Genomic DNA, 14,990 nt, shown 5'->3' on the forward strand with positions numbered 1-14,990 from the left:
CCTGCACTTCCTACTGGGTACTTCACTGAATGGACTTAATCCAGTAGATGCTTCAGAAAACACCTCTTCCTTAAAGCTGAGTAAGGCTCAAGACATTCTTTCCAAGTACCTCAATGGCAGTTCTGCACAGTAGTCTGTCTTATTTAAAGTGGGAGGAAGAAGACAAAGACACTATGCTAAAAGAGGTGAGCAAGCCCTCTTCAATCCCACACATGCCTCAACCCAGGCTGAGGTTTCTGCCTCCAAAGCCCAGTGTCACTGCTGTCAAATTGTGGCTGATCACCCCATTATAAATAAAATTCTATGAAGGTTTCAGTGTTTTCCTCTGGCCAGCCAGAGGCTCCTTCCTCATGTGTGACTCCTTCCTGCAGTCAGTTCAGGTTGTCTACTCTGAGAACAGATGTGAAGGCACACAGTGACTTCAGGGCCACATTCCTCCCCAGCACAACTCCTGTGACCTCTGAGCAACACAGGAGTGAGTTTGGTGATAGCAAATACTGCCTCTGGTTTCAGACCTGCTTGTCAAAAAATTGCTTCCTTTTTAAAAAAAATTGGCTTTTTGACAGAATATATAAATTATCCTGAATTAAATTTTATCTGGACTGTAACAAGGCAATTTGTTGCTAATTTTCCCCCATGTCTTCTGGTCCACCTTACATTTCTTTGTATTAAGAGTCAACAAACTTTTAATATGTTTAGAAGATGGTAGTAGATTATAGGCAGGGAAGTTTCATGCAAAATTTTAGATGGTAAATCTCTTTAACTATTGAACTAGGTGTTTAATAGCCTCTAGTGATACATAGAGAAAAATAGTACAGTGTCTATATTTTAAAACAATTGTTGCACTGAGTCCCATAGTTTATATATTGTTAATATTTTCATGAAAGCTTTAAATGTTTTTCAGAAGAAACTGTGGTTACTCATGAATCTTTCATGAGATGTTATGCATTTTTATGAACATATGATGTAAAATTCATCGTTCTCAAATTCACCGATATCCATGAAGTGCTACACGTCTCTCTTTGGTCATGGATATTCATGACAATACAATTTCTGTAAGCATTTAAATGCCATTTCATAAATATTCCAGAATGTAGTCTTCTGATGCCATGTAACATTTTGCTTACATTTTATGGGTACTTCACTTGGGCATTTTCCACTTGATAATGAAAGCAGAACCTTCAGGGACAGTTATCGATGTATCTATAAATTATGTGTAAAACTATCTCATTGCTTTGTTTTTATTCCTAGCATTTTCTTTCTTTAATATTGCTCCAAGTTCAATGAGTTCTTTGAGGGCATCTTGGGAATTTCAGGTTTCATATTTATAGCCAAGGATATATTATCAGTATAAAGTACCACAGACTTCAAAAAGTGTGTGTAATGTCTGATATTCATCGTGTGAAATTTTCAGCTAGTTGCAGGAGTGTCCATATAGAATCATTGGCAGGATGAAGTCTCCCTTTCCTCAAATGACCTTTTGCAGTGAAAGAACAGTAGATTTAGCATTTGAAGGTTGCACCTGCATCCCCTGAAGTTGTTGATAATCTTCTTATTGATTTTGGAGTTGCAGAATAAAGTCTTATAAGCCTTTTTCAATGCATGTAATCAGCTTTGAGTAGATGACAGATCCTTTAACTCTGTATTAATGTTCATTTGTACAATAGATCCTTTGTGCTTTGGCATTAAATAATGCCTTAAATTCTTTGTCAAATTAGGTTCCCATTCTGATAATGGTGTTTGATGTATAAAAAGCAGCACAGCTTTTTTTCCTTTTTCCTGCACTGGATCCACCGTGTCCAACCCAGCCCATCATAGATGTGTTTGTGTTTCTTTCCCATCCTCCTGTCCCTTATTTTAGCTTAGGACAGTCCTGTTTGCATTGTCTCTGTGCTCCACATGGGGAGTGGTTAAGGATGAAGCCTCAGTGGTTTCCCTTCCCCCTCTGTCTCATTCTTTTCTCACAATATCCTGACCCACAAGGGAGAAGAAGTCACAGACTCTGGATGGGAGTCAGGGAGAAGACCAGAGGGAATTCTGCTGTTACCAAGTCTTGCAGCAGTCTGAGAAATGGAGGGATTAAAGAGGGAACAGACTCGCATCTTCACTCACAACCTTTGAGACTACACTTCTAAAAAACTTAGGCATCCAAAATATTTTTTAATATCATAATAATTACAGGTCTGGGACAGTCTAGAAAGCTATCCATTAAAAGCTAGATAATTTCACACATATCCAAAACATAACTCAAGTATATTAATCACCTATTCTGAAATTTACAATTATACGGCACATTTAATTATTGGATTTGTATTTCTTGGCTTTAAATTCAATGTATATATAGCCAAAATGAGTTTAAAAAGGAGGACAGTTTTCAACAAATCTCATCACACTGAAGATTTTGGTTTTTTCTAATGGAAGATGTAATTTTTTTCCAAGTTGTGACTGTTGAGCTTTTAAAGGTCAAAGCTATAAGGGAATTTTAAAATTTGTTATTCGGGCTGACTAAAAAACAATACCAGTGCACTGGTACCCTTATGCAAGCAATTTTTTGCTGTTGAATATAAAACAAATGTAATGTCAAAACTGAGGAAGAAAAATCATCTGCTGTAAATATTCTCCTATAGCAATTTTTTTCTCAATCAGGAAGTTAAATTGAGTTCTTTTTGCTGTATATGGTTAGTTATTGTTTAAAGAAAGTCTCCAGAAACCTAAAGCAGTTGGAAAATGAAAAGGCATAAAACCCACAGAGGTTAATTTCACTTGAATTTCCTTGAGATAAATCACAACCTTCACTAATTGATGCCAATGTGGAATATCTTTATAGAAAGAGAAAAGAAAATAATAAAGCCTTTGCAACAAAAAAGATGAAGATTTCACCAGAACATTTTTGTTTCATTAATGCCTTCCTGAAGAAAGAAAGACAGACAGAAATAGGATGCAGGAAAAGGCTGTCATTGATATTTATAATGAATGCAAGTATCTGTACCTAAAGAACCCCCAAAGACTCTTTCTTTCAAAAAGCATAGTCTGTTTGCATGAATTCTAATATTCTTTTACCATCAGCCTTATTGGGACTGGGAAGTTCAACAATTTGCAACAAAGTTAGGTACACCAAGTCTGCACAGGGTGTAGACACATGCACATCTTCACAGTAAATGGTAGATTGTGGTAGAATGGTAAAGACTGGTAGAATTTAGATATCTAAATCCTTAGAGCTCTTGGAAAAGCAAGGCCCACACAAGAAAGAGAACAAGGCTATGATGGGGAGCTGTCAGTAGGGTTTAGGTGTTGTTAGTCAATGATAGATGAAATCAGGATGTCACCCTGAGCAGGGTTTTAGATAAAGACCGATGTAAAATCAGGAAAATATCACTGCCCAGAGTTCTGTGCAGCTGGGCTGTTTTTTACTCAGCTAACAGGGTGCCAGGTGCACCATAGTATGTTTTCAGGTCTCAAGTTCTGCTAAAAAGGAAAACTCTGCAGAATATGTGATAATTAAATGAAATTATATTTTTGCCTTTTTTGGTCTTAGAACTCATGAATGTATATTTGGTTTTAGGAATTAGAAAACAAACTGTTTCTAGCTTTGTACCTTGTCCCACAGTCAGACATTGCTTTTGCTTATTACAGAGGAAAAGAAAGTGCAAGGGAACTTATTAGGCTGAGAATGATCATAGAACATCTGCTAAAACATAACACAAATTTGTGTCTGTAAAAATTGCCTCTAGGTATTTATGCACAGATTTTGTTAAAAGCAATTATTACATCATTCATGCTGCAATATTATCCCTAATCTTGATCCACTGACTTACAGTGACAACTAGTTATCACTTTGGAAATAGACCAGCTCCCATGTTGAGTTGCATTATGACACTAGTTTACCTATGTCAAAATAGCATGAGAATGTCAGCTTGTAGTTGGCAAAGTACTGTGAGAGCTAACAAGACATTATTTTTAATCTGTGAGCTCTTCCTACCTTTCAGTAATGGACTCTAGCAATTCTGCCCTTTCAATTTGTGACTGAGCTGCCTTATCGTGGCCAAAACATTTTAAAACAATTCAGACTTCATTTTCAGACTGTTACTATCTATCTTGCATCCTAAGTTTACAAATAATGTTTAAAAATGAAAACTAGCTAAAGTGTGATCTATGGACTGGAAACCCATCATTTGAGCATATACAGAGCATTTAATGGCTTGCAATAGCAATCTGCTCTCCATCTTTTCAGAATCTCAGTGTGCCTGAGACCTTATTCTTTTCAACTGCCTCGTAGAAGTGATCAGGCTTCCTGAAACCCTCTGGTTAATAAACTAAATCTGTATGAAAACATGCTGGCAACAAAAGACATACATAGGACATATACTGTCATATGAATGAATCATCATTTAAAATTAGGAAAAATTATTTCCAGCATTAACACTGCTCATGACAACCTATTCTAGCAGCAAAAAAATACCACAAGAGATATATTTTAAAACACTGCACAGCATATATAGGCTGTTGTCATTCATCTGTCTCATGCAGATTCTCCTCTTCCACCCTAGTACTTGAGTGCCTTCCAGAAGCACATTAAGCAACATGACTAATGTCTGTCTCATCTTCATTCTTTTACTTGAAGCTGAAAAATTTCATTATTTTTCAAAAACTACCTGCAAGTTGATGAAATATCATCTTTGCAATGAACATAAAATTTTTACATTATTCTGAAGACCATGGCAAAATTCAACCTTTGCAGAAGCACATACGGTTTCTACTGATGTAAGTGAGCAAGTGCTCAGTTATACCAGGACACAGTTTCTATACATAAGCACTGCAGAGCAGACTACCTTCTTGATATATGGGAGATTTGCAGACTAAAACAGCAAGCAATCCTTCACATCAGCATTCATTTTGATGGATGGGAGTTGATTGGGAAATTAGCACTACATGGGAGATCTCTTTCTGTCTGGAACTTAAAAGGTATCCAATTTTGTAGTTGCTGTTGATTTATTATTCTGATCCTGCATAGGGTTACTGATGCAGATAGCTCTCTTAACTGTCTTTTGTGTCAAAGTGTACAAAAGACTAACACTCCAACTTTTTAATGGCAGAATTTACCTTTAGCAGTTGCTCTCAAAGACTAGAGACCTGTAAGAAGACTAAAAATTAAATAACTGTGCTGCTGTTTAAAGGACATTAGCTTTCCTACAGAATTAATATGTATGGCTTCACATTTGGGACTAGCATGAAATTTAAACTTGTAGAGTTACTGGAAATGTTTATACCACAGTACAAATAAAGATTGGGACCAGCATGGACCACATTGTGCTGGATGCTGTACAAGCAGAGAATAGATATCTACCCCTCCCTGAAACGTTTGGTTGGCTTCCAACAAGCTGACTGTGAGACTGCTAAATAATGCACCCACACAAAGAAAGAATAAGCTAATAATCTCAGACAAGAGGAGGTGTCAGCAAACTCAGTTAAGCTTTGCTGTGACTGACTTATGCAGTGGCAGGATCCTTTAAAATAAAGAGTGGGATTCCCAGTATAGCTATGGATTGTGAGGAGCCAGCGTGTGAGTTGTTTATAGCAGCCTCCCAGCCTATATAGACTGTTGTCATTCAATTGCAGTGGTAGGAAAGCCTGTCTCCAGCCTTAAAACAAATTTTAATTTAAGCCCCAGGTTCTCTGCCATGTTTTTGCTTTCTGGATTGTGTGACTAGAGAATTAGATGTATTCAGCAGTGCAGTCAGTGTGCATTATTTCTAGAAGAAGAAATGCTGAATGTACAAAATAGTAATCATGGTGATTTAGATGTCAAAGACACCACTATATCAGGGCTAACAGTGAAAAAACAGCTTTGTTTCACTTTTCTCTTAAACAGAAGCCTATATGTTGTAGACACCGAATATTATATTTGAAAACAAAATTTTTATTGTGGGTGTCTTTTTCCCCCTTTTTTCCCCCTTCTTTTTTTCCTTTTCCCTACCTAAACTATTTGGCAAAAGCATATCCTTTTCCTAATGTAATTTATTCCTTATGAAGAGCTGAAGTTTTAATGACAGTTTAGACATTGATATATTTATTAGACTATATTTTCCCTTTAATAAATGCTTTGATGTAGCAAGTATGTTCTCAGTGTTCTGTGTATACATTTCCATAATAAGCCCTTTCCAGTTATCTGGGAGATCAAAGGCTGCAGCTCTGCACAACTTCTGCCAGAAATAAGAGATTCTTTTCTTACTGAGTCTTTGTAGACTGGTCCACAGCATTTGGTGGATTCTGTTTTCATCTGATCACAGTTGCAAACCCTCAAATTTTGTGTAGATTTTTTTCTTACTTGGTCTTAATTTCTGTCCTGTCCTTAGCATTGCAGTGGTTCTACATTTTTATAAGTCACTGTAGCCATAGCAGGGCCTGTGTTAAAGGAGTATTCACATGACAGCATTAGCCAAGAGTGTGGGAAGTCAGCGCATCCCTGCAGTTAGCACACACAGGTGTGTCTGTGGGCATAGCCCACAAAGTAGGAATCTGATATCCCAGACTTGGTGTGTGATGAATCCTGCTTCACTGCAAATCACTTAATTGCAGCCAATACATGTTTTGCTAAAGGTATTGCCATCTCTGCTTTGCTGTCTGCAATGCCTCATTTACAAACCACAGGACTCTTTTGCAAAGTGGTTTAAGAAGGTTGACAGCAAGCCCTGTAAAAAGATGGGATCTTCTGAAAACCAGGAGGTACTATTTCTCCTTTGGTCAGCTGGGTTTAAAGAACAGTTATACATGCTCAGTAAATTTTTTTGGGAAATCCTAAGTACCATGTTGCAATTAAAAAATCTGAACAGAAGAGATGATTATATATTTGTACTTTATCCTATGGGCTCAGTTTCCAGTAAGAATAATTTCCACAAGGCAAAATTTAGAAATTGTTTATGGTTTAGGCCTCAGTAGATAAAAGGCATTGAAGAAATTGTGTGAAATCCTTTCAAGAAAACCTTAATGCCTACATCTCCAAAATAAACAACTAGCACAGACTGGAATTATTAGGATGGTTGTGACATGACTGGTGAAGGGTTCTAGCACTGCTCTTCAGTAGAGTAAAAAATTGTTGAAAATACTAACATATTTTTACCATTACCTTGACATGTGACACTTTTTAAGAAGGATCCTTCTCATTTCCACTCAAGTTTCTTTCAAGTTCTCTTAAAGAATATATGCAAATAACTATTCAGATTTATTTCCATGGTGTGCTTCTACATTGTAAAGGCTTGATCCAAGTGGAATCTGAATTCTAAAATCATTACATTTTCAGTTAAATCATCATATTAGTGACTTTACTTTTGCTTGGAAGATTTAGGATAATGGCTGTGGAGGGACAGGGATTGCTATGTTCAAACAGTATGTGAAGAAGTGGAACTACCCTCACTGAAGTTCTTTTAAATGGGTTTTTGTGCTCAGTGTTATAGGTTTTGCATCTTTTGGCCTTGATAGGGAATTCAGTTTATACTCTTATTTTTCTTTACTTCCAAATGATGAATTTCACTACTAAAGTGCTGTGGTATCAACCTATTAACACAAATGATGGTGAGTTCAGAATGCAGTAAGAAGACCCTTCATACCTTGCCATTATGGCCACTAACGCCTTCTTGTTTTCCTGCAGAGTTTTTCCGAGAACTCCTGGAGAACGCGGAGCGATCCTTGAACGACATGTTTGTGCGGACCTACGGCATGCTGTACATGCAGAACTCGGAGGTGTTCCAGGACCTCTTCGCGGAGCTGAAGCGCTATTACACGGGAGGCAACGTGAACCTGGAGGAAATGCTGAACGACTTCTGGGCTCGGCTGCTGGAGCGGATGTTCCAGCTTATAAACCCCCAGTACCATTTCAGTGAGGACTACCTGGAGTGTGTGAGCAAGTACACAGACCAGCTGAAGCCCTTTGGAGACGTGCCCAGGAAGCTGAAGGTCCAAGTGACTAGAGCGTTCATTGCTGCACGCACCTTTGTTCAGGGGCTGACAGTAGGCAGAGAGGTTGCGAACAGAGTATCCAAGGTAATCTGAAATCAGAGTGGGGGTTTTTTTTAGGTTGAATTTGTTTTCAGCTTGCCAGACAATCGAAATCTATCTTTGTGTTTTTGTTTGGGTTTTTATTTTTCAGTACAAGGAAGTGTGTTTGGTTGGTTTTTATACCTACAAATATACCCATCTTAAGTTCATAAATAGGGGCAATGGTTGCTTTCAGCTCCTTCTGGGGATATTAATGTGCTACTGACTGAAAAGCATTTCTCTGTGCTTAGGACACAGTGAAATACCAATATACATCAATGTTATAGCATGGTAATGATTGTCGTTTGTAATTCAAAACTGGCTACATATATAAAAGATGGGGATTAGATCAGGATTTAAATGTTTCAAGCAAATTTATTCTGCTGTTCATTAGGAAAGTACAGCCCTCACAGCATTCATTCATCATGCAGCTGGGTGATGGATTTTGTTAGAAATGTCTAGTCATGTTTCTGATGAGAAAATAGACAAACAGTGACACCTCTGAAGCTTGAGCTTTCCCAAAGGATGGTTTGACTCACATTTATTTTATGTTTATTTATCTATGCAAATATTTATGATGACTATAATCCTTGAAGGCTTCACATAATTAAAGAAAAAACCGTGCTAAAATAATCCATCTGGGCACCACAAATGTGCCTGAATTACTTTCTCTCATACAGTATTTCAAAATCAGGTATATTTTTCTGAATTGGTGTTCTAGCCAGATAGTTGCTCTGTGATCTCACTGTTTCACAGTCCTTGTCATGTATTTGAACCTTCAATTCTGAAATACTCTCGTGAGATCCACTGTGAAATGTTCAAATACTCACTTCTGATCAATAAGTGCATGAGTGATTTGGATGCTTGGGCCATCCAATACTTTCCCACATTTACAAGCCTAAGCCACTCCTCTGCCTCAAGAGGACTGTCTCATTTGGTTCATTTACACCACAGTCAGGAGGTGAGGTAGAGCCTGTACATTGTACAGTAGACTGTAACTCAACAAGATTGGCCTTTTAAACTTCTCTTAAGTTGTGTTATGTGATAATTTACAATTGCAAGTTGAGAAGCCATGGAGCTAGAAATGTAGTCAGGAAGGGAGAGCCTGATTTTATGTCTAGGAGACTGCATGGGAGAAAAAGGTCATTTTGCACTTAAAATTCAGTGGATGAGATATGTGATCCTTGCTAGTCAGCTAGAAACAAAGTGTCTTCCTCCAAGTGCCTTCCTGAGCTTCAGCGTTGCCTTTCTGTGATTTCTGGCACTGTCAGTTCTTGCAGTCTTTCTGAATGGTGGCAGGGTACCGTGGTGAAACCCCAAGCTGCCTTGTCTAGCTGGGGCAGCTTATCAGCCTCCAAATGTGCAGAATGCATAAATCTACAGCCCCAGAATTCCTCTGAAGAGAGATGATGTCCCCGTGGGTCAGGTTCTAAGTGAAAGTACAGAGCTCTGATGTCACTTCTGTCTGCAGGCACTAGGTCTTGCTGGATCAGACTGTGGAGAGTAAGCTATGCAATTCATGTAATAGATGCATGATTTGTGAATCTCTCACAGATTAAGGTCTGAATTGTCTGCTGAGATGTCACCTTCCCTGTGTATGTACATGACTGTACAGACTGTGCAGGTGTCTCCTCTGTCACATATCCAGGAAATGTTTTCCTCTCCGTCTCTGGGCTTTGGGTACATAAGCCCTCTCAAGAAAATGGTTTATAACAAGATCACTAAACGATCCTGTGATCCTATTATGAGAACTGCTAGCTCTGCAACGATACAGTGGGTCTTTTCCTAGTGTCAGTTGAAGATGATAACAACAGCTCAATAGTTCTTCTGTTGGCTTTTTTTTTTCTTTTAACGTGAACGAAACACTTGAAATCATCATTAAAAGAGTTCTGTGGTTGGTGCAAGACACAATAGTATCTTTATAGTTACATAGTGATATTCCATTAGACTACATCTAGAGCACTGTGTTCAGTTTTTGGGCCTTCCTGTACAAAAAAGACATTGATAAACTGGAGCAAGTTCAGTAGGGGCTGCCATCAGGATCTGGACTGGATTACTTGTCCTTGAGCCTGTGTGGGACTTTGGCTTCTTCATTCAGGAGAAGAAGCCACTTCAAGGGCACATAGCAGTTGCTCCAGGTGCCTCTAGGGAGGTCATTAAAGAAATGCAGCAAAGCTCCTCACAGTGGGGCATGGTGTGATATGATGGGCATGAGTTGAAGCATTTCCTCTTCCCCTATCACAGCAGTTCCTAACGAAAATCCCATCCTCATCTTCTTATAAATGCCCTTTAAGTGCTAGAAGAGTGCTAATAATATCTGCCTGGAGCTTCTCTTCTCCAGGCTGACCAACCCCAAATCCCTCATGTCTTCATAGGAGAGGTGCTCCAGCCCTCTGACCATTTTTGTGGCCCTTCTCTGGACCCAGTTCAACAGGCCCATGTCTTTCCTGTGATGCTGATGATTCCAGAGCTGGATTTATTAATCCAGGTGGGGGTCTCCTGAGAGCAGAGTACAGGTGACCTGCTGGTCACATTTCTTTAGGATCATTATCCTATGATCCTATTAAAAAATTATCAAGATCAACATTTTGTTTAAGTGTAGAATATACTTTGATTGCAGAACTATCTTTGGTATTAAAATCTTGGTGGATTTATTCATACCCACAGCAAATGCAAAACAGTTTCTGGCCTTAGGGACTTTGTGTTACATGCAGCCTGGTGAGGCAGATATGAAGAGCCCCAAGTGGCACCAAATATTCAAGATTAATAATTGGCCTGTGGAAAGGCTCTGATTACTCTGAGAACGAATTGTTCATTGCCATATCATAACTGGGGACTTTTATGCTGGTTTATCTACTGTAGAAAATGACAAATCCTTTTCTTTAAACATAATTTTAAAAGACTACAACCATTTCTTAGAGTTAGCACATAACTGCAGCCAAAAAATGAGACAGGTATACATCTTTTGTTGCTATTTTGAAAGTCGTCCAAATTCAGCACAGATTTCTTTCTCAATGTACTCTAATACTGAGAGATTCTGTGATAAGGATGCCACATTTGGATAAGTCAGGAGAAATGAATAAAGACAGAAAATGAAAGGAAAAACTGTTGCTGTTCTTCTATGAAATCCTTTGTCCATTCTCTGCACTGGCAGGGAACAGAGGGGGATCCTCTACCTGCAACATCACAAGCTTAAAAGATTTTTTCCTTTCTATTTGTGGACCCATTATTTCACTGAACTGCCACTGACATAGAGAAATGTTGAGCCTACACCTTAAACACCCTGAGAAAGAGAGTGACTAATGAGAAAGTTGTAACGTCTCCTTTGGGCCTTTATTGTCTCATCATCTTCTGTACCGTTTCTGTAGAGGGTTGGTGGGTCACACACGAAGGATTTGTTCCCTCTCTAATGTCAGGGACATATCCTTTATAATTTTTCCTCAGAGAGGTTGTAATGTGTGAAAACAATGCAGCTGGTGCATTCCTTGCAAAGGAGCTACACTTCCTTTGTTTTGATGAGGTGTGCACTCAAGCACACTCAAAGGAGGCAACACATATCACAAACGTTTTCCTCTTACAATGGGATTTTGCAGTTTAGCAATTTGCTTGTCAGTGAGATTATAATTTAGTAAATCATACCTAGATAAATGGGGAGGGAGGGTGGTTAGGACATCTTATTTTTGTAATTTTTTTCTAATATTATATTTCAGTTGCAAGCAGACACAGTTGCTTCCATCTGCCTGAAGTTTTATTACACTGTTTTAGTTGAACAGTATTTTCATGATCTCTAAGTCTAATTACAATTTTTAATCTTCAGAGATTTTTACATCTTTCTATTTCTCATTCTAATGCATTAAATTTCTCTGTTCCTATGCTGCTTAAATCTCCTCTCAGTGCAGTATATTTGCACTGGCTTGAATAGACCAGCTTGCTAAATTATATGTATATTCCAGAAAGTTGTATAGGGATATGAGCAAAAAAGAATTATTTCTTAAATTGAGAATATTAACTCTTTATTTAAATCAATTTATTCACTAATATAGAAGAATTCCTGAACTATCTCAGGTTGAAAGGGCCCTGTAAAGATCATTGAGTCCAACTCCCTTCTGCTTGCAGGACTAACTAGAAATAAACCATATGACTAAAAGCTTTATCCAGATGCTCCTTGAGCTCTGACAGGCTTGGTTCCATGACCTCTTTCCTGGGAAGACTGTTCCAGTTACCAGCCATTTTCTGAGTGAAGAACCTTTTCCTGATGTCCAATCTGAACTTGCCCTGATGCAGGTTCAATACATAATATTCAATCTGCAACATCAGAACTGCCATTTTCAGTATGTCAAAGGTCTGTTTAGTTGATTTTACCTCAGTGGCAGTAGTTTAAAGGTCAGTATAGGAGCAGAGCTTCTCAACTACTGTACTTTCTTAAGCTGTAGGTAGTAGAAGTTTGTGGACATTTTGAACTACAGTTTCAGAAATAATTAGTTATATTTTCTACTACCTGTTTTTTTCAGTAATTTTTTAGGTTCTAAAAACTTGGCTTTTCTGTTTTGATACCATTTGGTAAAAAAAAATAGTTCTGTCCTTTCCTGTTCCTCTGTAAAAATAAAGCATATTAACATGTTATTATTATTAAATTACTTATTATCAACTATTTTCCTAGGTAAAATAAATAAATAAAATAAACAAAACCAAAAAACCCCCAAGCCTTCCTGACAAACTGTGATTTAGTATCTGATGATAAACTGGAGAAGCTGCTGAAAATATTTCTGTAGTTGCTCTTAGCTGTGATTACCAATATTGTCATAGAAAAGACATATGCATACTTTTCATGTTCATCTTTTACTGTGTCTGAGCTCTGGACACTTTGTGAGAAAACAAAGAATTTTCAGTTATCATAATAATCCCTCTGAACTGTCTCTGAGTGGTGAAGGGTGTAAGCAGAAAAACAAATGGGGAATTAAAATTTTGAAACAGGAGTGTCCAGGATTTCCAGGCACATGTGATTCCTGAAATACTTTTCCCACGTGTATGAACAGCTGAATTACAACAATTATCACTCAGTCTTTCCTTGGGAGCTGGTTCTGTTTTACACATTCCGTGTTTGGTTCAGAACTCTTCCTTATTTAATGCAAAAAAAATCTTCATTGGCTCTTGCACTAAAGCTGCTTCACTGGGGACTGGACACTAGCTTATAGTGTGCAGAATATTTTTATTTACAGAGATTGAGGGGTTTAGTTGTTGTTTCCTAGTTTTGCTTTTCTCTAATTTTGGCCATTTTGTGTTTCGTTTGTTTTTTTTTTGTTGTTGGAATTTAAGCACTTTCTTCCCATTGTACATTGGGACAAGGAAAAGAAGAATTGTTCTGAGTTGGCTTTGACTTTCACACTTGAAAATTCATGCTACCAGCAACCAAAGTAGTTTTTATTCCAGGAGTAAAGTGAAGCTTAGCTCAGGGGCATCATTAAGAGCAGTTAGTGATTTTGTTAGTGGCATAAACATCAAAGATTTGTGACCCAGCCACTAAGAACTTATTTCATTAATGCATTTAAATATTAATTATCATTTATTACAAAATAAAAAGAGGCTGTTACAATACTTTTCTAATTGTATGGCATAGGCTATATATCTCCTTCTTTTTAAATCAATTAAAACCATTCATCCCCTGAATATTATTAAATTATGTTAATATCAGGCTTCTTATTAGGAACCTGGTGATATATGAGCAAAGTGAAATAAATTCAGTAATACAATTATAAGGTTAAACCCGAGATTAGTAGTGAAAAGCAGTCTCTAGTAATTGCCTGTGATTACTTCTACTTGCAGAATGCCAGGCCACTGCTTTTGTAATATGCTGAATCAATATTCTTACAAACTCTGCTTTTCATGGTTTATAAATAAACATTCAACATTTTGTGAGAGGCATAAATAAAGGCCAATATTGAATGACACAGTGATTCAGAATGTAATTATTGCAGGGGGGAGGGAATATGACATGGTGATAAGTCAGGTAATTAAAAGCCAAAACAAATTGTGCTTTAAGCCTGGAAAATGTGATTTGCAGGGTGTGACAGATAAAGAGCTATGTGTCCTGTATATTTTAACTTCATTGGCTGAAGAGATTCGGCTTGTTAAAGCCACAGAAGGAAAGGAAGTCTAAAAAGACTTGGTATGGTATTCAGCAAACTTTAATCCTCAGTTCAAACTGTTGGTTTAGGAACAGCCCAGCTGAGCAAGCAGAGCATTTATGGTTGCATCACTGTCTGTTGTTTTAAGGGTTTTTTCAGTCATTTATTCTTTGAATTTTCATTGAGTTAACATATATTTACAAGAACTGGATCACACTGTGACATGAATGGGGCCACATTCTTTTTTCCCTCTTCCTTTCCCTTGGTGTTCCTCTGGCAGGGAGCCCAAGGATTATCCAGCCAGGAGACTTTCAGAGCTGTGATGTGTCTGTGGCACAAAAGCAGGAGTGAATTGTATCCAAACTTGAGTTCTTCCTGAATATCTTTCCTTCTTTTTTGGAAAGAAAAGGCACATAAACTGATCTAGTTAATTGCACACATTTCATGGAGAAATAAAACAGATGCCTCCGAGATATCCCAGACATACTGCAGGTGCACTGATCTATTTTCCACTTTGTGTGCACTGGAGTCATCAGGTGTTCCAAAAGAGCAGTTCAGGAGAAAAGGCCTAAAGAAACAGCAGCTTCAACAAAAGGAAAAAGGCAGTAGGAGGTGTACAAAAGCTGTGGTCTGTGTCCTACCTATGAGAATTGTCAGATATAATCCAGCCTGGCCTCTCCATTTCGTAGGTCTTTAAATATCATTCAGCTTGGCATTGAACTTAATAACCCAGGTTTAACTGAGTCATGTTGCTCAGTAGGACAGCCAGTCTTGCTGAGTATCCCTCTAAGTAGCTCTTCTGTTTGGGTTTATTCCTGCTGTGTGCCACATCAC

The 14,990-nt window shown here is 37.9% G+C and overlaps 1 protein-coding gene across 1 annotated transcript in view; it reads left to right on the forward strand.

Moving 5' to 3' along the window:
* GPC6 (glypican 6) overlaps positions 1-14,990 on the forward strand; it is a 714,343-nt gene that overhangs the window by 378,435 nt on the left and 320,918 nt on the right. The window contains exon 3 of the mRNA XM_050980236.1: positions 7,646-8,037. Coding sequence (XP_050836193.1) covers positions 7,646-8,037 — 392 coding nt within the window. The remainder of the gene's footprint in view (positions 1-7,645; positions 8,038-14,990) is intronic.

The sequence above is a fragment of the Serinus canaria genome, chromosome 1 (genome assembly GCF_022539315.1).
Source record: "Serinus canaria isolate serCan28SL12 chromosome 1, serCan2020, whole genome shotgun sequence".
Taxonomy (NCBI): domain Eukaryota; kingdom Metazoa; phylum Chordata; class Aves; order Passeriformes; family Fringillidae; genus Serinus; species Serinus canaria.